Source organism: Dryas octopetala, chromosome 8, assembly GCF_963921425.1.
Source record: "Dryas octopetala chromosome 8, drDryOcto1.1, whole genome shotgun sequence".
In the NCBI taxonomy this organism is placed as follows: Eukaryota; Viridiplantae; Streptophyta; class Magnoliopsida; order Rosales; family Rosaceae; genus Dryas; species Dryas octopetala.
Window position 1 is genome coordinate 3,374,563 of NC_141373.1, and position 21,769 is coordinate 3,396,331.

The 21,769-nt window shown below is 37.2% G+C and overlaps 4 protein-coding genes across 4 annotated transcripts; 3 read left to right on the top strand and 1 right to left on the bottom strand.

Annotated features, from left to right (window-relative positions):
- Positions 1-53: 53 nt before the first annotated feature.
- Positions 54-3,543, top strand: LOC147276068 (Phototropic-responsive NPH3 family protein). Its single transcript, XM_086254406.1, has 4 exons — positions 54-461; positions 1,001-1,067; positions 1,305-2,477; positions 2,765-3,543. The coding sequence occupies exons 1-4, from the start codon at positions 376-378 to the stop codon at positions 3,296-3,298; spliced, it is 1,860 nt and encodes a 619-aa protein (XP_086110532.1). The 5' UTR covers positions 54-375; the 3' UTR covers positions 3,299-3,543.
- A 2,388-nt stretch (positions 3,544-5,931) lies between these two features.
- LOC147276069 (cytochrome b5) lies at positions 5,932-7,593 on the bottom strand. Its single transcript, XM_086253615.1, has 3 exons — positions 7,365-7,593; positions 6,501-6,567; positions 5,932-6,425 (listed from the first exon to the last, which is right to left on the bottom strand). The coding sequence occupies exons 1-3, from the start codon at positions 7,449-7,451 to the stop codon at positions 6,169-6,171; spliced, it is 411 nt and encodes a 136-aa protein (XP_086109741.1). The 5' UTR covers positions 7,452-7,593; the 3' UTR covers positions 5,932-6,168.
- Positions 7,594-9,017: 1,424 nt separating this feature from the next.
- On the top strand, positions 9,018-10,786 carry LOC147276070 (large ribosomal subunit protein uL13w-like). Its single transcript, XM_086253416.1, has 4 exons — positions 9,018-9,341; positions 9,444-9,560; positions 9,676-9,763; positions 10,327-10,786. Exons 1-4 carry the CDS (start codon positions 9,070-9,072, stop codon positions 10,468-10,470), a joined length of 621 nt encoding a protein of 206 aa, XP_086109542.1. The 5' UTR covers positions 9,018-9,069; the 3' UTR covers positions 10,471-10,786.
- A 6,346-nt stretch (positions 10,787-17,132) lies between these two features.
- Positions 17,133-21,671, top strand: LOC147276071 (Leucine-rich repeat protein kinase family protein). Its single transcript, XM_086254708.1, has 16 exons — positions 17,133-17,243; positions 17,374-17,914; positions 17,995-18,446; positions 18,542-18,659; positions 18,783-18,851; positions 18,966-19,034; positions 19,114-19,182; positions 19,296-19,367; positions 19,481-19,549; positions 19,625-19,863; positions 19,941-20,146; positions 20,232-20,358; positions 20,469-20,537; positions 20,638-20,827; positions 20,922-21,054; positions 21,310-21,671. Exons 1-16 carry the CDS (start codon positions 17,168-17,170, stop codon positions 21,520-21,522), a joined length of 2,712 nt encoding a protein of 903 aa, XP_086110834.1. The 5' UTR covers positions 17,133-17,167; the 3' UTR covers positions 21,523-21,671.
- Positions 21,672-21,769: the final 98 nt, after the last annotated feature.

Consider the following 21,769-nt stretch of genomic DNA (forward strand, 5'->3'; position numbering starts at 1 on the left):
ATACTATTAATATTATGCGAAAGGAAAACAGCACCCCCTCCTTTAATTTAAAAACACATTTAATCCAAGAGAGAGCAACAAAAACAGGAAGAGATTATGCAAGATTTTGAGTGTGACTGTGTGACTGAGTGTGATACTAAAACCCAAAAAAAAGGCAGAAAGCATGACCCACCAAAGAGGCCCATTTGCTTTGGACAATTGCAATCTATGTTTGAACACCACCTGTTTGACGAAAATGGCCAAAGAGGTTCACCTACAGCAACATCTCCCACTGGGTCTCTGTCTCTCTTCCCAAATTACTCTCTCAACCCCACCATCCTTTTTTCTTTGCCCTGACATTCCAATTTTCTCTTCTGGGTTACCACCTTTCTCTCCATGGACCGCGGTGACAAGCATCAACAGCAGCAGCAGCAGCAGCACTCTTTGGCTAAGAGTTCGCGGCAGCAGCGATACAATGAATGGTTTGTTGGTTGTTTTTTTCTGTGTGGTTTTGATGTTGTAATTCACTTGAGTATTTCCCATCTTCTTCTTTGAGTATTACCTGAATGATACTGTCAGTGGTATGTTTGATATCTCTTTGTGCTTTGATCTTGTAATTTATTCCTGTTCTACTATTACTTTTATGGCTGTCACAGGCAGTGCATAGCTTTTCATTTATTTGTTTGCCATTTATTTTTTCTGTGGTTTTGTTGCTCTTTCTCTGTTCTGATGACTTATGTCATAGTATTAGTGGACTTGAGGTTACTGCGTTCATTGCCAAACTTCATAGTTGTCTTTTTCAATTGTTTCTTGACTACTCTGGAAAGTTTTATATCAATGTAAAGTGTTAATAAAATTACTTGTTTTCAATAATAATTCTAACTGCTTACTGTCTGATTTTTTGTGATTTTTTTCTCTTCATATGTATTTTAGAAAGAGAGCTTTAAATTCTATTAATTAGTGTAATTTCAGATAGCTGCAATTGTCTCTTGTATTAGTGTGTGGTTGTTATATTCTGTAGGATTTTCCGCGATGTTCCTAGCGATATTACAATAGAAGTGAGTGGAGGGGCTTTCTCACTACATAAGGTAACTATTTACGTTATTTTTGCGTTGTTTTGTTTACTTTTCAATTCATCATTATTTTCTGCTTGGAAACAGATTCATCAAAATGACTCTTGCAACAAATCTCTCTCTCTCTCTCTCTCTCTCTCTCTCTCTCTCTCTGTGTGTAAATTTTAATGCAATAATCAGAGGATGCTGTAACATGACTTGCAATTTCACTGTCTTGATGGACTTCTGATAATGTGTTATTTTTTAATGCAGTTCCCTCTTGTCTCTCGAAGTGGGCGAATCCGAAAGTTAGTTGCTGAACATAGGGATTCTGATATCTCAAGGGTGGAGCTAGTTAATCTACCAGGAGGTGCTGAATCATTTGAATTGGCAGCAAAATTCTGTTATGGTATCAACTTTGAAATCACATCTGCAAATGTTGCTCAGCTGTGTTGTGTTTCTGATTACCTTGAAATGACCGAAGAGTTCTCAAAAGATAATCTTGGTTCACGTGCCGAAGAATATCTTGAAAGCGTCGTTTGCAAGAGTCTTGAAATGTGTGTTGAAGTTTTGCAACAATGTGAAATGTTACTCCCCCTAGCTGATGAGCTGAGAATAGTTTGCCGGTGCATAGATGCAATAGCCTCAAAGGCTTGTGTAGAGCAAATCGCTTCAAGCTTCTCACGCTTGGAGTATAGCAGCTCAGGGAGGCTTCACATGAACAGGCAAACCAAATGTGATGGGGACTGGTGGATAGAAGATCTTTCTGTTCTTCGGGTTGACTTGTACCAAAGAGTCATAACAGCCATGAAATGTCGTGGAGTCCGCCCTGAGAGTATTGGTGCATCTCTTGTGAACTATGCCCAGAAGGAGTTGACAAAGAAGTCCAGCTTATGGAACCCCTCTAGCCAGACAAAAGTTGATGTAATTTCAGTTTCATATGGGCATGAAAAACTTGTGGTTGAGACAATTGTCAGCCTTCTGCCTGTTGAGAAACTTGCTGTTCCAATCAATTTCCTTTTCGGGCTTCTGCGAAGTGCTGTAATGCTTGATTGCACAATTGCTTGCAGACTTGATCTGGAGAGGAGGATTGGGTCCCAGTTGGATATTGCTACTCTTGATGACCTTCTGATCCCATCTTTCAAGCATGCAGGCGATACTTTATTTGATGTGGATACAGTGCATAGGATTTTAGTTAACTTTTCTCAGCAAGATGATAGTGAAGAAGATATGGAAGATGCCTCCGTTTTTGAATCTGATAGTCCTGACTCGCCTTCCCAAACTGCTTTGTTTAAAGTTGCAAAGTTGGTGGACAATTACCTTGCTGAAATAGCCCCTGATGCAAACCTGAAGCTTGCTAAATTTTTAGTCATTGCTGATGCTTTACCTGCACATGCACGAACTGTTCATGATGGGTTATATCGAGCCATTGATATTTATTTAAAAGTATGTTTTTCTTCTTCGTCTCAATTAAGATGTTTTTCTATTTACAGAAAGCTAGTTGGAAGGGGGGGAGGGGGGGAATATAAGTTAAATGTTATCATACTAAGTTTCCCACTCAACTAAGTTTCATTATGCAGTATGCTTTAGTAATGCACAATGTCCATGTTTTCTAGTTATCACTCAGATAAGAAGACAATATAAGTTTTCTTGCGATAATAAAAGGCCCAGGGTAGAAAGGCACCATTCATTCATTAGTTTACATTTAATTATATATGTTCTTTCTCCGACAGGCCCATCAAGGTTTATCAGATACAGACAAGAAGAAGCTCTGCAAACTGATTGATTTCCAAAAGCTCTCACAAGAAGCTGGTGCACACGCTGCACAGAATGAGCGCCTCCCCCTCCAGTCAATAGTACAAGTGCTTTATTTTGAGCAAATAAGGCTCAGAAATTCCCTAGGCTGCTCCAATGGTGATGATGAACCCAAACCACTGCACCAGTCATGGCGGATCAGCAGTGGTGCACTCAGTGCAGCGATGTCTCCACGAGACAACTATGCATCATTGAGGAGAGAAAACCGTGAACTAAAACTCGAGCTTGCTCGGCTACGGATGAGACTAAATGATCTTGAAAGAGAACATGTCTGTATGAAGAGGGATATGGAAAAGTCTAACTCTCGTAAATTTATGAGCTCTTTCTCTAAGAAAATTGGCAAGCTGAGCTTCTTTGGACATAGTTCTTCAAGGGGATCCACTTCTCCATCCAGGCATTCATATAGAACTGATTCTAAGGTGATTGAGAGAACGTGTGCAAGCACAGATTAGGCAATTCACATTACCAGGAATTTTTTCACGTTTTGTTAAGTAAGTGCACGCCATGTTCATTGTGCCTTTTTACTATATTATGCTTTTTTGGCCACCCTGTAAATAAGATTGGGTGCTTTGAGTCAGGAATAGCGGGTAAAGCTTCTTGATTGCAAGTGATGCTTTTGAGTGAGTACAGTTTTGACATTTGTTTAAACTTTAAATCATTTAGTAACTTTTAAATTAGCATGCAGGATTCTCATTTACAGTCATTCTGATTGGCTTGATGTTTATATAGAAAAATTCTACTTTGATTGTAAATGTAGCAAGTGCATGGCAGCTGGAGAAGTAGCTTCATGTTAATTAGTATATAGACACTATGCTGGTCCTCTGGATATATAGAAAAAAAACAAATGGAAGTATAAATCTATATGACTGCTCTAGCAAGGTAACAAGCATTGGTGCATAATCAACATACAAAACATGGTTTAAAGAATGACTGTTGGAATCATCAATTTAAGCAGAGCCTGGAAACTGCACCCGTTGATCAGTGACCTTGCTTTCCCGCTCCTCATCCTTGTCTGACAAGACAAAAGCTACCTTAAAATGAAGCAACTTACGAGCACTGTCAGGTTTTCTTAAACAAGATTTCAACATGGTGACCTGTTTACTTTTTGCAAACTTAAGATCACCATCTACTTTTCTAGGAGCATTGGCAGTCATGCCATTGATGCTATAATCATTTTCTTTAGCATATCGAGTCTCAATTTTTGAATATATCTTTGATTGTCGTTTGTCAAACAAGTCTGTCCAGAACCCAACTTGGAGATCGGTTTGGGGTCCTCTGTCAGGTTCTTGGTCAGTAGGGCTTACAGTGGCACAAGAAGAAAGGTTCATAAACTGATTCTTAAGCCTTCTTCTGTGCTCTCGGTTCTTTGGTGTCATCCCAGCATATGCCTTTGGTGGGGAGGTTTCTTTAGACACCAGCTGTTGCTGACCACGATCCTTATGACATGTTCTTTGCTTCGAAGAAGACGAAGGTTGATCATCACAGTGCTCTCTGGCTTTCAGCAACTGATAGATTGTGCGGTTGGGAACTATGAAGAACACTCTTCCAGGGGTCAAAACTGCTTCAGGCTTAACCACAATCCATGGGAATTCGAAGATGTCAGGCCTAGTGATGCAGTGCCTGGGGTACCTTGTCAACACCTCAGCAGCAGTTACTGGTTCCTTGTGAACCTCCACACGCCTTCCCGGACGCACCAATTTCAGTACACCCTTCTCCCCTGCTATGGTTCCCATTGCCAGTTTATATTTCTTGGCAAATATAGGACAAAAGAAAACTGAGGGAAGAGGGAAAAAGAGACTGCATAAGTATTCTACTTATAATTCCTCACCTCACTAGATGATAAAATACAGGCGGCAAATCTTATGATGATTCCTCGGTGAACAAGAAATTTGGCCGGAAGAATTTGATTCAATAGGATGATCTATTTTGTAGTTTGTACAGATGGATCCGCAGTCATTTTTCTATTAATTAAACACAACCATATGATTTCATATTTTAAGTCACAAAACTACATGGCCATATCCGTAGGCTGGTGTTCAAAATATCCAAGAGGCAGTGGTGAAGTCAAAGCAGCCTCAAGAGCATTGGATTGTTCGAATTTAAGAGTGAGTGACATTGTGACAACATTATGAACAGAACCTGAGTACATAATGCACAATAAATTAACAAGAATATAGCTGCAATGATCCAATGAGCGACCTTGAAATCACCCCTCACGTTGACATTGAGAGGTTAATGTGATTCACGCGCATATTAATTCATTGATCACTATTATGCTCCTCTTCCACAGTTTTCACTTGATCGAACTTCGAAGTTGTTTTTCTCTTTTTATTTTGCCTTCTGGCTTTTGCTACTTATTTTATTAATCAAATTATCAAAGAAAACATGGGTTTGATTCGATGGATCACTAATAAAGTTAAAAGGGTTGCTATGTACATATCCAAAAATTGGATCACTACACTCATTAGTCATTACACAATGTTCTAAAATTTTCAAGTTATCCACACATTTTTTTAGAAATACTTAAAAAAAAAAAAAAAAAGTGGTGGGAGGCCATGCTAGCAATTAAGATGGAGGGTGGCCTCCATTTCCATAGAACCCGACTTCATCTCCATAGAGGATATCGGGCTTCGATGGAGGGTGGCCTCCATTTCCATAGAACCCGACTTCATCTCCATAGAGGATATCGGGCTTCGATCTTGGAGATGGAGGTCATGACCAGCCATGTGGCTGGCATGGCTTTGTTTTGTTTTTTGTTTAAACTTTGATTTCTTAATTAAAGGAAAATGGGTGAAGGCAAGATTGGAAAGTTAAAAAGAAAAATGTTAGGTGTAGACTGTAGTGATAAAGTTCTTGGGTGTAAATTGCAACTATAGCTAAACCTTCCCGAGCACCTGAATCAGGTCCAATAAAGAATCACAATTTCTGTGCAATGGGCCTTGATCAGGGGCCCGATTCGTCCTAATTGGATCACGTCGAAAATGCACCATACTTGGCATCAAAACAAATCCGTTATCCTATCAGTTCAACGACATGTCGTATTCATGAAGAAGCATCGAACAAGACCAAAGCAGCTCACGAAGTCCAAGTTTGTAATGACAAAAAAAAATAAAAAAGTCCAAGTTTGTGAGACCACCAAAAGATATGTATACTAACTGCAAAGCAGAAAGAAGCAGGCACAAACTCATTATCAGAAAGAAGTCAAATATCCTAACATCCCTTGATCAGGAACAGTTCCAAAACACAAAAACTGACAAAGGGTCTTCCAACCCTGACAAAAACTTATTGGAAAGATTTTTCAATTCTCTTTTGGGTTCAACATTTACGCTGTTCTTTCTTTGGTATAGAAACGGACGCCAAACGCCATACCCAAAATTATCAGGGGCACAAGGAACTGGAGGAGTCTGATGATGAAGTCCGGTGTCTTGTCCTGATTATAGTGAGGTTGCTTCGGAGGAGTGTACTTTGTAGTCGTGGGAATGGACGATGTATCGATGTCTCCAACATAAAATTCGTCCATCATTGCTCTAGCAGTGGTACTGTGGCCAACATCCTCAAAATCATCACTTGCATCCTTCCCTGCAAACCATAGATCACATTAAGGCCGCAAATCAAATTGAGGGCATCAACAAGTTTCTGCAGTAGTTGTCAAACCTGTGGCTGACAGTAAGACCTCATCACCACCAGGATGGTCCTCCAAGAATTTTGTCACATCATATACCTGTTCCAACACATTGTCACATTGTAATTAGTCTGCCCTCCCTTAACAATAAACTTCTTCTATATTGCTTCTAGTCCAAACATATGAGATCAAGAATCAAAATTTAATCGTCTATTTACAGATTCTACAAACTGCTTGATTTACAGATTCTACATTCTTTACAAACATAACCTAAAAAGTATCATCTATTTTTTAATAGAGATCAATCTGTATTGTAAGCACAAACTACCACATTTTCAGCCAAGAAATTCAATAAAAACGAACAAACAACCGCACATTCACCACCAGAGTAGATGAAGCTTCCATAAGTTCAATGACATTTATCATCGTGACAACACTGATGTTTATTAATTATCAATCTGATTCATGTCAATCTAAATCAGCCATCTGGACCTTTTTTTTTTTTTTTTTTGAGGCAATCTTAGAAATGCATTGTAAGGTCCCATATCATCCTGATTTAATTACTACTATAATTTGACAGAGCAATTCACAACTTGCTGACTATATACAAGGATAAAATAAGTATTATTTCACATACAAACATAACCCTCCAAATATAAACTAGTATTCAACTATAGCAGTCAAAAGACTCAAAACTCACAAGCAAATAATTTACAAAATCTATAAAAAAACCCCAGATCCAATCAGAGTAAACCCAATGAAACTCAACCATAAACGATGCAACAAGAACAGGTTCAATCACAAACACAAAGACTTTAACACAACCCATGAATATTAACCAAAAAAACACAACCCATGAAGGAATATGACCATTTTTGACAGAGAATACACTATACCTTGCCATCAATGACGAGCCAGCAGTCTTTGCGGTCGTTGTGCTCAGAGACCTCAGCCAAACTGTAGACCTTGCTGTCTCCGCCCATTGCCTGAGGAGAGTCTGTTTAACTTTTAAGACTTTGAAACCGATCAAAACTTTGTGCAGCCTCGCACTCGCTCACAGAGACTGCGTGGATTTGAAAGCGAAAAGTAAAGAGAGAGGTGGTTTGGTGAGGCCGAGAACAAATTTGATTGGGAATGGGCCAATGGGGGTAAGTAAAGGTGGGATGGCTTAGTCTCCACCAACCACCAAATCACCATTCACCTATGTGTCTTTTTAGCTAATTTTATAATTTTGGCCTATTGCTTTATGGAATTTCCTATTTCACCTCATTCTTTATTTTGTTTTTTATCTTTTACCTAATAACTTTTTTGTTCCTTTTTTTACCCTCTCTCTCTCTCTCTCACTCTTTTTTTATTTATGGAGAATCAATGTTTTAGCAGAAAACATGTTGTGGAGGCTTATAACTCTAATGGTAAAGCTCTTATGATCAAGTCATGAAATCATCCCCAAATACACCATGGATGTGATGATCATGATTCATCGATGAGATAAGGGTAATTTCGAGATAAGTTAGTTCCTAAGTTTATAAAAGGTGACATTCCAATATAATTGTTGACAGTTAATTATATTTGATCAAATTATATAAAAGTGAATATTATCTGTAATCATATTCTAAGAAGTGGTCTACATAGGATTTAAATAGTTTTTTTTATTCATGAAATGTTAAGAAATCTCAGCACATGTCATATGTCTGATGACACACCAAGGATATATGGTAGCTAGCTGTCTAGCTCTCGATAGTTGAGTACTATCATACATGCCCTGTGATCAAATAAACTAAACCATGCATGTAACGTCGTAAAGATCAACAACTAAATCCCACCAAAAAACAAAAGATCAACAACTAAAGAATATTTTTTAAAAAATATAGAGATATATATATATATTTGGTATTAATTTATAAGCAAACACTCGTTTTCATATCCAAATTACTCTAAATGGATTGTTCCCCTCAATACTACTTAAAAAATGATACATCCTTGGTGCCTTGTAGGTGGTGAATCACACAACATATATGACATGTTTACTAATTTATAATTGGGTTATGAAAAATTGAATTGAGGAGAAATTAGAATCCAGATTTCCATTGAATCTGTTTACTAAACTATATAAAATAAAAATAGGAATGAAAAATGAAAAAAAAAATGGACTCATGATAGATTGTTTCTCCAGCAATCAGAATACCACTTTCTACCTAAGAATCCAATTTCTCCAAAATAAAGAGTTGAATTCTTGATATCATGTGGGCCTCACTTATATTTTTATTCATATATGGTTAGTAAATACATGAGTAATTCATAATCGGAATCCAACGAATTAGTAAACATGCCAATAAAGTGGACGATGAGCAAATTGGGCCGGCATTGAAAAAATTTTAACTCGTAAGATACAAGGCCCAATTCCCAGCCCAACAAGGCAGCTTCTAATTCTATAGAAGATTCGGTATAAAATTGCCGGACCCGAGCCCAAACCCGGATGCAGGGTCCTCCGGTCCGCCCAAAAACCCTAGCTCCGAGTCCTCTTATAGCCTCGTATCACAGTCACAGTCACTGAGAGAGTGAGAGACAAACACAGAGAGAGCATCGAGAGGGAGAGCGACAATGGTTTCCGGGTCGGGTATTTGCGCGAAGCGGGTGGTGGTGGACGCGAGGCACCACATGATGGGGCGCTTGGCGGCGATCGTGGCGAAGGAGCTTCTGAACGGGCAGAGGGTGGATGTGGTCCGCTGTGAGGAGATCGCCATCTCCGGCGGCCTCGTCCGGCAGAAGATGAAGTACATGCGTTTCCTCCGCAAGCGCATGAACACCAAACCCTCTCACGGCCCCATTCACTTCCGCGCCCCCGCCAAGATCTTCTGGCGCACCGTCCGAGGGTAATATAGTAATTTCACAACTCTCTTTCTCTCTCTCTCTCTCTCTCTCTGTATCTGTCTCTCGCTTACTGTTTTAATGGTGATTGCTTTGGGTTTTTGCAGGATGATTCCGCACAAGACCAAGCGTGGAGCTGCGGCGCTTGCTAGGCTGAAAGCGTACGAGGGGATTCCTCCACCGTACGATAAGATGAAGAGGATGGTGATTCCTGATGCTCTTAAGTGAGTATGGTTGGGAGTGGGAGTGGGAACTGTTTTGTTTTTTTGTTTTTGGGTTCTGTAGCTGTTTGTTGAATTGTTTATCTGAAATGGGTTTTGGATGGAAATTTGAAAACAGGGTGTTGAGGCTGCAGAAGGGCCACAAGTACTGCTTGTTGGGTCGGCTCTCGTCTGAGGTTGGATGGAACCATTATGACACCATCAGGGTAAGATGAAGCTCAACTTAAATGCATTGTGTTTTGTGCTTGTAATTTGATAACTTTCTTTCCTATAATTCTCGTTCAATGTAGTCATAATTTGATAGTCGTTGTCTTTTATTTGCTTGCACATCTTCATAAAGTAGCTTTTGCTAGTTAAATTGAGTTGGTGTTATTCCCATTCAGTGTTATTGAGAGTTATCTCTATCCTTGCATTCTTCAGTGCACTTTACTTGGTGGTTTTATGCCCTTCATGTATTCATTCATTCATATTTATATATGGTTTACATGGTTTTCATGCTCATACATGTCTCTTTAGGAACTACTTCAAGCTTGACAATTAGCTTGCTTTGTAAAGATCTTTATTCCTTGTTTGCCTGATCATTGATGAAAGGTTCTTTTGATGCAGAAATGTAGTGCTAGTTGTATATATATTTTGGGTTTGTCTTCTTTTATGATTACATGTTCATATGGCCAACATCTTGATGTTCTCGGATTAACAAACCTTGAATGTGAAGTTACATTTGTTCCCTGCTGAGTATTTCAAACTTGTTTTTATTTGTTGCTCACAGGAGCTAGAAAAGAAGAGAAAAGAGAGGGCTCAGTTGGCATATGAGAGGAAGAAGCAGCTAACTAAACTTAGGGTAAAGGCTGAAAAATCTGCAGAGGAGAAGCTTGGTGCCCAGCTTGAAATCCTTGCCCCGGTTAAGTACTAAATTCTAGGGACTGAGTAGTGTTTTGAGTAGTGTCATACAGTTTTGTGGAGGATTACATCTTAATGAGTTTCTTGTCATGTTTCTTGTTTGTTCCATCATCGATCCTTAAATCCCATAATTTTTCAATGGCCAAGTTGTTTACTTGTGTCATACAGTTTTGTGGAGGATTACATCTTAATGAGTTTATTGTCATGTTTCTTGTTTGTTCCATCATCGATCCTTAAATCCCATAATTTTTCAATGGCCAAGTTGTTTACTTGTGTCAAATGTAGAATGCTTCTTATATGATTTTGGTCTACTTGTATGGGTTGATTTCTTGGTTTCTTTGTTGCAGTATCATGTGTTTTAACATGACCATATTAATGTGGTGTTGTGGAACTTGAATGGGGGTGTTTTGTGTTAATTTATTTAGGGCAATGAAATGTGCGTTTCTAAAATGTAATTGCAACCAAGCTCATTTCAACTGCAAAATTGCAGTCATGATGGTCAAGTAGTTTAGTTATCCAAGAACCAAATTTTGTTCTACAAAATTCAAACTCTCTCTAGATCTCTTTAATGCTTTGCAAATTAAAACCAATAATAATAATTCATGCACTGCATTTGAGTTTGGCTGAATGTCCGGAATGACCTCCATCCCACCTAGCACGTTTTCTCCGGGTTAGCATAAAGTGGTACCTTTGGATAACCACACGTTATTCACGACGGTTAAAGGTATCACCATTAGCAGGAGGGGCAGTACCCAAGCCGCATGGCTTGTTTCCAGCTTCAAACCCTGTTTATTAATTATTTATTTTAGAAAAAATAAAGAAAAATTAATTGAGAGAGAGAGAAAGAGTCACTCTCACTGTAGTGAAGGACAGTAACATCACTGTAGCGAAGGACATGAATTCACTGTAGTGGTCACCGCAGGCGACAGTAACATCAGGGTGGTCTTTCGTCAACCCCTCAAGGAAACTTAAGGTGGTCATGGTGAGTGGCTGCAGATGCAATACTATTCATTGGCTTTCTTCAGTTCCCTTCATCATAAGCAGTGACAGCAGCAGTAATACAACCAAATGGGAGTAGTCCTGGGGCTACCACTTTTACTGCACCAAAGCCAATGACCCCCTAAAATTAACCCACATATATACAGTAATTACTAATTATAACTCAAATAACCATACATATAGTAAGGGTGCGGCTCTATTGCGGATTAAAAATATTAAGCATGAATGCGGACTCTATTTGTGGTCCATTGGATGCAATAGATGGCTAGGATTGAAAAATAGAACAACAAACCATCTTCTTGAAACAACCCATGTGCAACCCATATGGATCAGAAAAAGAACCCAAGCGACAATGACGAACGATGAACAATGAACAATGAACGATGAACGACGAACTAGAGAAGAACGCATGATTCGAGGGAGGAGCTGCACGATTTAGAGAGGATCGAGTTCAACGATTTAAGAATCAACCAGGTTATCTTTCTCTCTCTCCCTCTCCCTCTTCGTCTCTCTTTGTCTCTGTATAGGATTTGTGAAAAAACCCACTTACTGATTTAACTTTTTCTATAGCTTTCTTAATTCCAAGCAAATGATTTAGGGTTAATATTATGTTCACACTCTTTCTTGCTTTTGAGATTGAATATGATTAGTGAATTTGACTTTCATACATATAAATTTTTTCTTCATGGTGGGTTCTTCATAGAAATTTTTTTTTTCCTCTGTAAATGAATGATAGAAACCCAAAATTATATAATTTTTTTTTTTGTAAAATAACATGAATAGATTCTGAGAAGTGGAGAAGCTTCTGAGAATTTAACTTGCACATGTGTAGAAGCCTCTGAAAATTTGACTAGTAGTTCTCAGCTAAAACGATTAAATGACCCACTTCAAGTAAAAGCAAAAGGGTCTGGAAAGAGATTAAAGGGAGGGAAAGAGAAGGCAATGGAAAAGGGTAGACGACATTGTCATGGGTGTGGACAAATCGGTCATGATAAACGAATTTGTTCAACTTTCACTACTGTGTAAGTACTCTATTTATCTTATTAAGTCTTTCAATTAATTTGAAGATGAAATATCTGTATTCACTAACTTTCATGCAGGTCTTCCATGTGCAACAAGGATGGAGAATGTATCTCACCAAATATGAATGATGCCTAGTTGTGGTTCAAGGTATCATTCTTATATATATATTTGATGTGAATTTACTATTTATTAGAATGGTTGTTTTTTTCTTTCTTTTTAAAATTTATGTTGAGGTGTTTAAACATGTATCATGCTTATAATTTTTGTTTACAAGTCATGTATACAGCTATGGCGAGAGTGGTGCTGCAAATTTTGAAGAGGGAGGTACCATCATATTTTTGTTGAGAGGCATCATGTTAAGTTGCAGCCTGACATTGGATACTTTGTACAAGTTGTGCATATGGATATTGAAGCCTTCACAAGCTGAGCAAAATGGGTCTCATATGTGTATTTTGTTTGAATGTGTAATCTGCTATGGATCAAATATGTTTATCAAGAATGTACATGGATTTTTAGATGTTAATACAAATTTCTGGATTTGTGCACATAGAGATGTTATTATACTTAGATTTTTGGTATGGTCATTCTTGTTTATCCTCCATCATTTGTAGAACATAATATATATATATATATATATATAACTTTAAACTTCAAGGATTTAAAAGAAAAGATTATTTGTTCAGGGAGATCATTAATTTTTCCAATGATATTTGTTGGAAAACAACCATTTGTTCATCATATATTTTATTTTTTTTCCTTAGAGAATATGGATGTCTTTCGAGAATATGAAAAGTGAAACCTTTAGTCTGTAACTTCCCCTCCTTCAAGTCTTTCTTCTAGTGGTTTTTATCCCAATGAGAACAAGCTAGCTATTTCTTTTTTGGGTAGAAGTCAGGTAGGAGGTTTTTTTCCCTTTCTCTTCTAGCATTAATAAGACTTCGACTTCTTTGCTTAAGGAAGCTCATCATTGGTAGATCATGCTTTTTGTTAGGCATATGATAAGCATAATAAGCTTGAAACAAAGTCTCTGTTTAACAACACATCTAGAAAATATGACCAGATCTTAGCTATAAAATGTTTTGTTGTATAATATAACTTATATTCATGAAATACTCTCATATTAAAGTTACTCAAATGTGGGAAAGAGACAATTTGAAAGCAGAGGAGAAAAAAAAATAGTCATTCTTGTTTATCATTAATCTTTGTAGAGACTTAAGATAGAACCATTAAATTATCAAAGCTCCAAGTTGCAAATAATACACACTTGATCATGATTTTAAGTGTTTTACAATTGCATTGACAATTAAAACAAATAAAATCCCTAGCAGCACTTGTACAATCCTTTTACCCTCATCAAGCAACTTGTACATAGAAGTCCATTTGTTCTAATATATCATAATCTCTGCATCATTACCTGTATATATTTGGACATAAAAACCGAAATGAATAAAATGAATAAAGAGAAGAATTATGTGACTCTAGATTAAAAGCAGGGAAAAATCAAGAACAACAAAAGGAAAATAAAACTCAATCTCACATTATATAAAGGAACACAAATCACAAAATTCATACTCTTAAACAAATTCAGCTTAAGCTGGCCTAAAATAATCTCAGCTTAAACAATTCACATGCATTATTTTACAAAAAAAAAAAAAAAAAAATATATATATATATATATAGGATTGGATTTCTGTCATTCATTTACACATGAAAGAAAAAGATAATCCTATGCACAACAACTAAGTGAAGGAACCCACGCACACAGCTATATGAAAGAATCTATTCATATTATTTTACAAAAAAAAAAAAAAATTCTATGAAGAACCCACCATGAAGAAAAAATTTATATGTATGAAAGTCAAATTCACTAATTCATATTCAATCTCAAAAACAAAAAAGAGTGTGAACATAATATTAACCCTAAATCATTTGCTTGGAATCAAGAAATATATAGAAAAACTTATATCAGTAAGTGGGTTTTTTCACAAATCCTATACAGAGACAAAGAGAGACGAAGAGGGAGAGGGAGAGAGAGAGATAACCTGGTTGATTCTTAAATCGTTCAACTAGATCCTCTCTAAAATCGTTTAGCTCCTCCCTCGAATCATGCGTTCTTCTCTAGTTCGTCGTTCATTGTTCATCGTTTGTCGTTGTCGCTTGGGTTCTTTTTCTGATCCATATGGGTTACACATGGGTTGTTTCAAGAAGATGAGTTGCTGTTTTATTTTTTAATCCTAGCCATCTATTGCATCCAACGGACCACAAATAGAGTCCGCATCCATGCTTAATATTTTTAATCCGCAATAGAGCCGCACCCCATATAGTAATAGTAAAGCATGTAATTTTCACAGAGCCAGTGGGCCTCTCTATTAATAGTAATGCATTTGGTACTATGCTTTATATCCAAAATGACATCGTTTTCAGGTTAGAGCAAAAAAACAAAGTTGTGCTTCAATGAGTGTCTTGTTGTTGTGGGCTGTTTTTCCTCCTAAGTCCCATCAATGGTCTCAATTTGCCCGACTTATTGGAAACTATATAAAGTATAAACCACATAATAAACTATGTTGGTTTTGAGAAGAATTGGAAAATGGTTTTCGTTATTAAAGTTTTACATCCTGGTGTAATCCTCTAATCTTAAATTATTTTTACAAGAGTAGTTTCATCACAAATATCACATGGTAAATTTAATCTATGACGCTTATGTCAGTCCAAATAATTAAGACTTAAGACAAGCAAGATTAGCAACCCATTCGTGTTCGTGCATTGTTTATGTTATGCTTTAAAAGGTCTTTTTGGAGTTGAGAAAACTTAACAATGAGCCGTGCCTAGCTACTTTGGACTCATTTCGTATATGTGCTCATATTGTACTTGACCCGTGTTGTGCTCGTGATATCCCATGCCTAATGTACTTAAAACTTCAACCCGGTGAGGCCCACTTATTTTTATTGTGCTTGTGTCGATGTGCTCTCATTTGCCCACATGAAAGAATATTCTAAAAATAAAATTTGTAGCTAATGGTATCTAGAACCACTGTTTTGATCCATTGAGGTCCAGTATTAAGGCTTCATTGATTGTTTTTTTCCTTACAAAATTGGTTTTCTAGTGTTGTTAAAATTGCTTAGTTGGCATAGATCATAATATTTTAGTTGGCATTCTCAATTTAGTTGGCATTCTCAATTTAGTATGGCAATTTTTGATCATTTGGTCCGTGTAGGATGTTCAATACTACACAACACGGGGTTCTCCTTACTCATTGATCTGGATAAGATTATATAAGTTGCAAGTGATTTGCTTATGATTGCATTGTTCAGAATGCAAGTTCATATTTTGTACATCCATTCAGGACGTAGTATGCATATGATATGGGCTGTCTCTTAGAGCAAGTTTCTCCTCAAACTGGAGCTCTTTGTGATTCTTATGACTTGTGAACAAGTTTAAAGGACAACATTAGCTTGATCATCAAACTTGGGAACAAAAAGGTTGTCGAATCAATACACCCAAAAGTAGATAAAAGAACAAAATGAAATATTAAATAATATAAGAATAAATTAATAAATACATATCATGCATATATTATTAATGCATATATGGGAGCTATAAGGTAATTAATGGACCATTGGTTCATCTTTATGTCCCACAATGAAAATCAAATTAGAAGCAAAGCTACACGAAAAGAGAGCTCCAAAAAGATCACTTGCTTTGATGCGGGTGCATTAAGCATCCTATGCATCATGTTCCACTAATCCACATTAAGAGTACCAAAACTTGCATGTCAAGCATTTGACTTATGTAATGCAATGTTTCTTGTTTCTATTTTCTAAGAAAAGGAAGACCTTTTCTGCCCAGATATGAAAACTAAAACAAAACAAACAAAAAAACACCAAAATTTTATAGTATGATTTTATACCAATGCATGCATGCCAAAACCACATTGCCCATTGATAAGAGAAAGCGAAACGCGAAAAGAAAGTAATTTGTTTGCTTCATGTGTATTTGCGAATAATATTTAAGATTTTCTTTTTTATTATGTTGTCAATAAATATGATTCTTTTAATATTATTTAATATCAACATAAAAAAGAGCATTATAGTAGTAGCGGTCTAAATTAACACAGTTACATGTATTCTTTATTACCATATTTTATATTGGTATTGTGCTTATATCCAAACTTAAAAAGAAGATCGTATTTGGTATATATGGGACCATCTGGGTGGTGTTCTTAATAACTTTATCTTCAACTGAAAGTTGGCTAACTTGTTCAAGAGCTACTTTTCCAATTTCAACACCAACTACAATATTAGTATTAGCACTATGCATGGCACATGATGATCGATTATTTGCCACCCTCGCCACGCCTTCATCATCACATTGGTGCCTTGTATATTCTCAATCACAGCATTCTTTTTCCCATTTTTACATCTTCAAAGTAAACAATATATATATATATATATAGTACCGTTTTTATTCATTACTAGCTCATCAATTTGTCACCCCACCAAGGAAGCAATCATTTTCTTGAATCCCAACATCTTTTTCTCTTCCTTCTTTTGAAATCTTCACCCTCCTTTTCCACTAGCTATTTGCTCTTTCTCCCCCTTCTTATAATGAAGTACCAGTTGGGTTCACAAAGTTAAGTCTTCTTTTGGTTTCTCTGGTTTCCGAAGATAGTAACTCCCTGGTTCTGAATTATGGACCTCCATTGTTTCTGGGTTGGCTTCTTCCTCTTCTGTGTCTTTTGGGTAGTTGCTTTCTGCGATCAAACTGGTACACCTTTTTTTTTGGTTTTTCGATCACACTCTTATGAGTAAATTTAACTTTGAAGTTTGAAATTTTTGGTTATATGTCCCATTCCTACATTTTGCTTATATGTTACTTATTCATGCATGTGGGACAGGTTTTTTGAGCTTAACTTGTGGTGGAGCTACCAATTACACTGATTCATCTAATATTTCATGGATTCCAGACAGTGCATACATAAGCATAGGCAACACCACTACCATTAATTACATTGAAGGTACCTCCTCATCTAGTGTCCCGGTTCGGTTTTTCCCAATTTCCCAAGGTCGAAAATGTTATAGGCTACCAGCAAAGAATGTGTCATCCTTGTTCCTTGTTAGAGCTCAATTTGTATACAAAAACTATGACGGACTTGGGAAACCCCCATCATTCTCTGTATCTCTCGGGACGGCCATTGTTAGTACTGTAAACCTCAGAAAAAATGATCCTTGGACAGAAGAGTTTGTATGGCCAGTTGGTAAGGACACCGTCTCGTTCTGTTTGCATTCTATTCCAGATAGAGGGAGTCCTGTGATTTCTACAATTGAAGTTAGGCCACTTCCTCAAGAAGCTTACACAAGTGGCATGGAAGATTTCCCAAACAAGTCACTTAGGAAAAGCTATCGAATCGATTGTGGTTACACAAATGGTTCCTTGAGGTATGAACTCTTGACCTCCTTATATGTATGTTGCTTTGATGGTTTGTGGTAGTTTTTGTCATTGGTTTGTGTAAAAACAGGTACCCTTTGGATCCATATGATCGTATATGGGATGCTGATCAAAGCTTTGCACCATTTCATGTATCAACTGGGTTTGAGACTCAACTTGGCTTCAATTTTCCTGGTTTAAAGGAGGACCTCCCAGCTGCTGTTCTTCAAACCGCAAGAGTTTTGGCACGAAGGGATGTGTTAGCGTATAACTTTCCTCTTTATACCTTGGCAGACTACTACATTGTCCTCTATTTTGCTGGGATTCTTCCTGTGTTTCCTTCATTTGACATCTTGATTAATGGGGATGTTGCGCAATCAAACTATACTGTGAGAAGCTTAGAAGTTAGCGCTCTATATTTTACACAGAGAGGAATAAAGAGCTTGAACATCACACTTAAGAGCATCAGCTACTATCCTCAAGTCAATGCAATTGAGGTGTATGAAATTCTTGATATTCCAGCAGAAGCTTCCTCCACCACAGGTACCACTTTTGATTTGCATACTTGATAATTAAGGTCACTCTACTTTCTGGAACTGACCTTACTTTACTTGTGGTCCTGCTAAATTGTATTGCAGTTTCAGCTCTTCAGGTTATTCAACAGTCTACTGGTTTAGATCTGGGATGGCAAGATGACCCTTGCTCTCCTGTATCATGGGACCAAATTGGATGTGAAGGAAACATAGTAATTTCATTGTATGTTCATAAAGAATATATGACTGTTCATTTTTGTCTCTTATGGGGAAATTGGTGCCTTGCATTTTCCCTAGAGATTGTTCCAACATCTCTGATGTGGACTTACTGTATGTGTTTTTTTAGGGAGCTCCAAGACATCAATTTGAGGTCAATTAGTCCAGCCATCGGTGACTTACTGGATCTTAAAACACTGTAAACTCTTGAGACTGCTTAACACTGGTTTGATGATAATAGTAATAATAATAATGGTGTTAAATTTTCATAGATCTGTGCCTTATTTAAATAGTTGGTGGTTTTATGCACCAGGGATTTGCATAACACATCACTTGCTGGTGAAATACAGAACTTGGGTAGCTTGACACGCCTTGAGAAATTGTAATTCCTCTTCATTCATGACCTCAATTTCTGTTTCTTTAGACACCATGACAAATTATTGCTTGACTGAAACTTTCAGGAATCTTAGTTTCAATCAGTTAAGATCCTTTGGTACTGATTTGGAAAACTTGGTTAGCCTTCAAATTCTGTAAGTTGAATTTTCTACATTGCTACACTCTCGAATGTAAGATTCTGTCTATGGACCCAAAAGCTGATACTAACATTGCATTGTCCTTTTTCTTTTTCTTATTCTACATGCAGGGACTTGCAAAATAATACTTTACAGGGAATTGTTCCAGACAACTTGGGAGAGTTAGAAGACCTTCACCTATTGTAAGTGAAACATTGTAATAATAACATAAAATAACCTATAGTTTATAACTTTTGATCCTTATTTGGATAAGATCATTCGTTTCACTCAAGTATATATCCTCTACATTCATCAGGAATCTGGAAAATAACAAACTGCAAGGTACACTTCCGCAGTCTTTGAATAGAGAAAGTTTGGAAATCAGGTATGGAATTCCGAATTCGTATTGTCATTGTCTGTGCGTCGTGTTTCCGCTTGCTGATGCACTAGTTTTGTGCAGAGCATCTGGAAATTTGTGCCTCTCCTTCTCTACAATGACATGCAATGTTGTAACATCCAACCTTTCAATTGAGACACCACAAGTTACTATCTTCACCAAAAAGAAACACAATGGACACCGTCATATAGCACTTGTACTTGGTGCATCTGGAGGAGCCTTACTTGCTGTGCTGACATTTGTCTCCCTTTTAGTATTCTTGTACATGAGGAATAAGAGAACAGAAACCACATCTGTGGAATGTACGTAAACATCCGGATTATGTACATGGGGTCCCATTACTTCAGTCTTATATGAACATAATTTTTTTGCTGTATAGGGGCGGTGTCAGATATGAGGAACTGGAATGCAGCAAAAGTTTTTACTCACAAAGAAATCAAAGCAGCAACCAACAATTTTAAAGAGGTCATAGGCCGTGGAAGTTTTGGTTCTGTTTACCTTGGAAAGCTTCCAGATGGAAAAATGGTGGCTGTGAAAGTGAGGTTTGATAAAAGCCAACTTGGGGCTGATTCTTTTATCAATGAGGTTCACCATCTCAACTCCTTTATCAATGACAAGTATGATTCTCTTGCAGAATTACCTTACTTATCCTTACCTTGGATTGTTATAGGTGCATCTCTTGTCACGGATTCACCATCAAAACCTTGTATGCTTGGAAGGATTCTGTCATGAATCAAAGCAGCAAATACTTGTTTATGAGTATCTTCCTGGTGGATCATTGGCTGACCACCTTTATGGTATGTGTTAAACATTATGCATTTTCAATTCCTTGTTTTTCAAGTTACATTCTTTAATCCAATTTAGCATTCCAGAGGTGTTCCCTTTCCATAACTGATGTTACTTTCAGGTCCAAACAGTAAAAAAGTTTCACTGAGCTGGGTTCGCCGACTGAAAATTGCTGTTGATGCTGCAAAAGGTATGCTTGGTTTTTCTGCTTCTGATCCATTTTTTTTTTCTCTCTCTCTCTCTCTGTGGTAACAATTCTATCTGAATTATGAGTCTCATTTCTTTTGAAGGATTGGACTATCTACACAATGGAAATGAACCACGAATCATACACCGTGATGTGAAATGCAGTAACATCCTTTTGGACATGGAGATGAATGCTAAAGTTTGTGATTTTGGCCTCTGTAAGCAAGTAATGCAGGCAGACGCAACTCATGTGACCACTGTTGTCAAGGGCACTGCCGGCTATCTTGATCCTGAGTACGTCTTTGAAACATTATATAATATTGTTGATTCTTGATGGATTCTTTTCTTCATCTGTTGATGGAATATTTATGCTAAACTCTTTGCGCAGATATTACTCAACCCAACAGCTTACTGAGAAAAGTGATGTATATAGCTTTGGAGTTGTTCTTCTGGAGCTCATTTGTGGGAGAGAACCATTGAGTCACTCTGGAACTCCTGACTCTTTTAATTTGGTGTTATGGGTAAACCAAATATCTGTCTTTTGTTCTACCTTATAATTCACTGTCCATAATGTTTTATGTACCACATTTTCCGATCGCCCTGCTAACCACATCTCTCACAGAGAAACCCACTTACATAGATGGGTTCACGTGAGTCTCATATCCGAGAGATGTGGTTAGTAGATATGATACAAATAGTCTTATTGTGGGTTCTGTCAATATTATTCTTCATTTAGGCAAAATATCATTATTCTTTGTTTGGGTTGACAACTGCAGGCCAAACCTTACTTCCAGGCAGGTGCATATGAGATAGTGGATGAGAGCCTACAGGGAACATTTGATGTCCAAAGTATGAGAAAGGCAGCCTTAGTTGCTGTAAGGTCTGTAGAGAGAGATGCATCACAGAGGCCAACCATAGCAGAGGTGTTGGCCGAGCTGAAAGAAGCCTTCAATATTCAACTATCATACCTAGCATCTCGTGACATGTGAACTCAAATTCTGGTCGATACCATTTGGGTTGGTGTAGTTCTATAGTTATATTTATCTCACAACTTTTGGAGGTCTCTTCTATGGAGCATGTAAGGGGAGATATGAGGTTAAATTATATTTCATAAAGAGCACTTCTCTATTTTGTAGGAAAAAATAGTAATTATTATTGTATTATCATACCCCATAATGAATTTGTGTTTATAATGCAATTGTATTTCTTATGTTAATTGAAGCAATTGAATTTTAT

Bases quoted from the DNA above. Each gene is read 5' to 3' on its own strand.
- LOC147276068 (XM_086254406.1), top strand. From the start codon at position 376: ATGGACCGCGGTGACAAGCATCAACAGCAGCAGCAGCAGCAGCACTCT. The intron at 462-1,000 runs GTTTGTTGGTTG...TATATTCTGTAG, and splicing joins CAGCAGCGATACAATGAATG to GATTTTCCGCGATGTTCCTA. The intron at 2,478-2,764 runs GTATGTTTTTCT...TTTCTCCGACAG, and splicing joins CCATTGATATTTATTTAAAA to GCCCATCAAGGTTTATCAGA.
- LOC147276069 (XM_086253615.1), bottom strand. From the start codon at position 7,451: ATGGGCGGAGACAGCAAGGTCTACAGTTTGGCTGAGGTCTCTGAGCAC. The intron at 6,568-7,364 runs GTATAGTGTATT...GTGTTGGAACAG, and splicing joins GGCTCGTCATTGATGGCAAG to GTATATGATGTGACAAAATT. The intron at 6,426-6,500 runs GTTTGACAACTA...TATGGTTTGCAG, and splicing joins GGTCTTACTGTCAGCCACAG to GGAAGGATGCAAGTGATGAT.
- LOC147276070 (XM_086253416.1), top strand. From the start codon at position 9,070: ATGGTTTCCGGGTCGGGTATTTGCGCGAAGCGGGTGGTGGTGGACGCG. The intron at 9,342-9,443 runs GTAATATAGTAA...GGGTTTTTGCAG, and splicing joins TTCTGGCGCACCGTCCGAGG to GATGATTCCGCACAAGACCA. The intron at 9,561-9,675 runs GTGAGTATGGTT...ATTTGAAAACAG, and splicing joins GTGATTCCTGATGCTCTTAA to GGTGTTGAGGCTGCAGAAGG.
- LOC147276071 (XM_086254708.1), top strand. From the start codon at position 17,168: ATGGACCTCCATTGTTTCTGGGTTGGCTTCTTCCTCTTCTGTGTCTTT. The intron at 18,852-18,965 runs GTAAACTCTTGA...TTTATGCACCAG, and splicing joins TTACTGGATCTTAAAACACT to GGATTTGCATAACACATCAC. The intron at 19,183-19,295 runs GTAAGTTGAATT...TTCTACATGCAG, and splicing joins TTGGTTAGCCTTCAAATTCT to GGACTTGCAAAATAATACTT.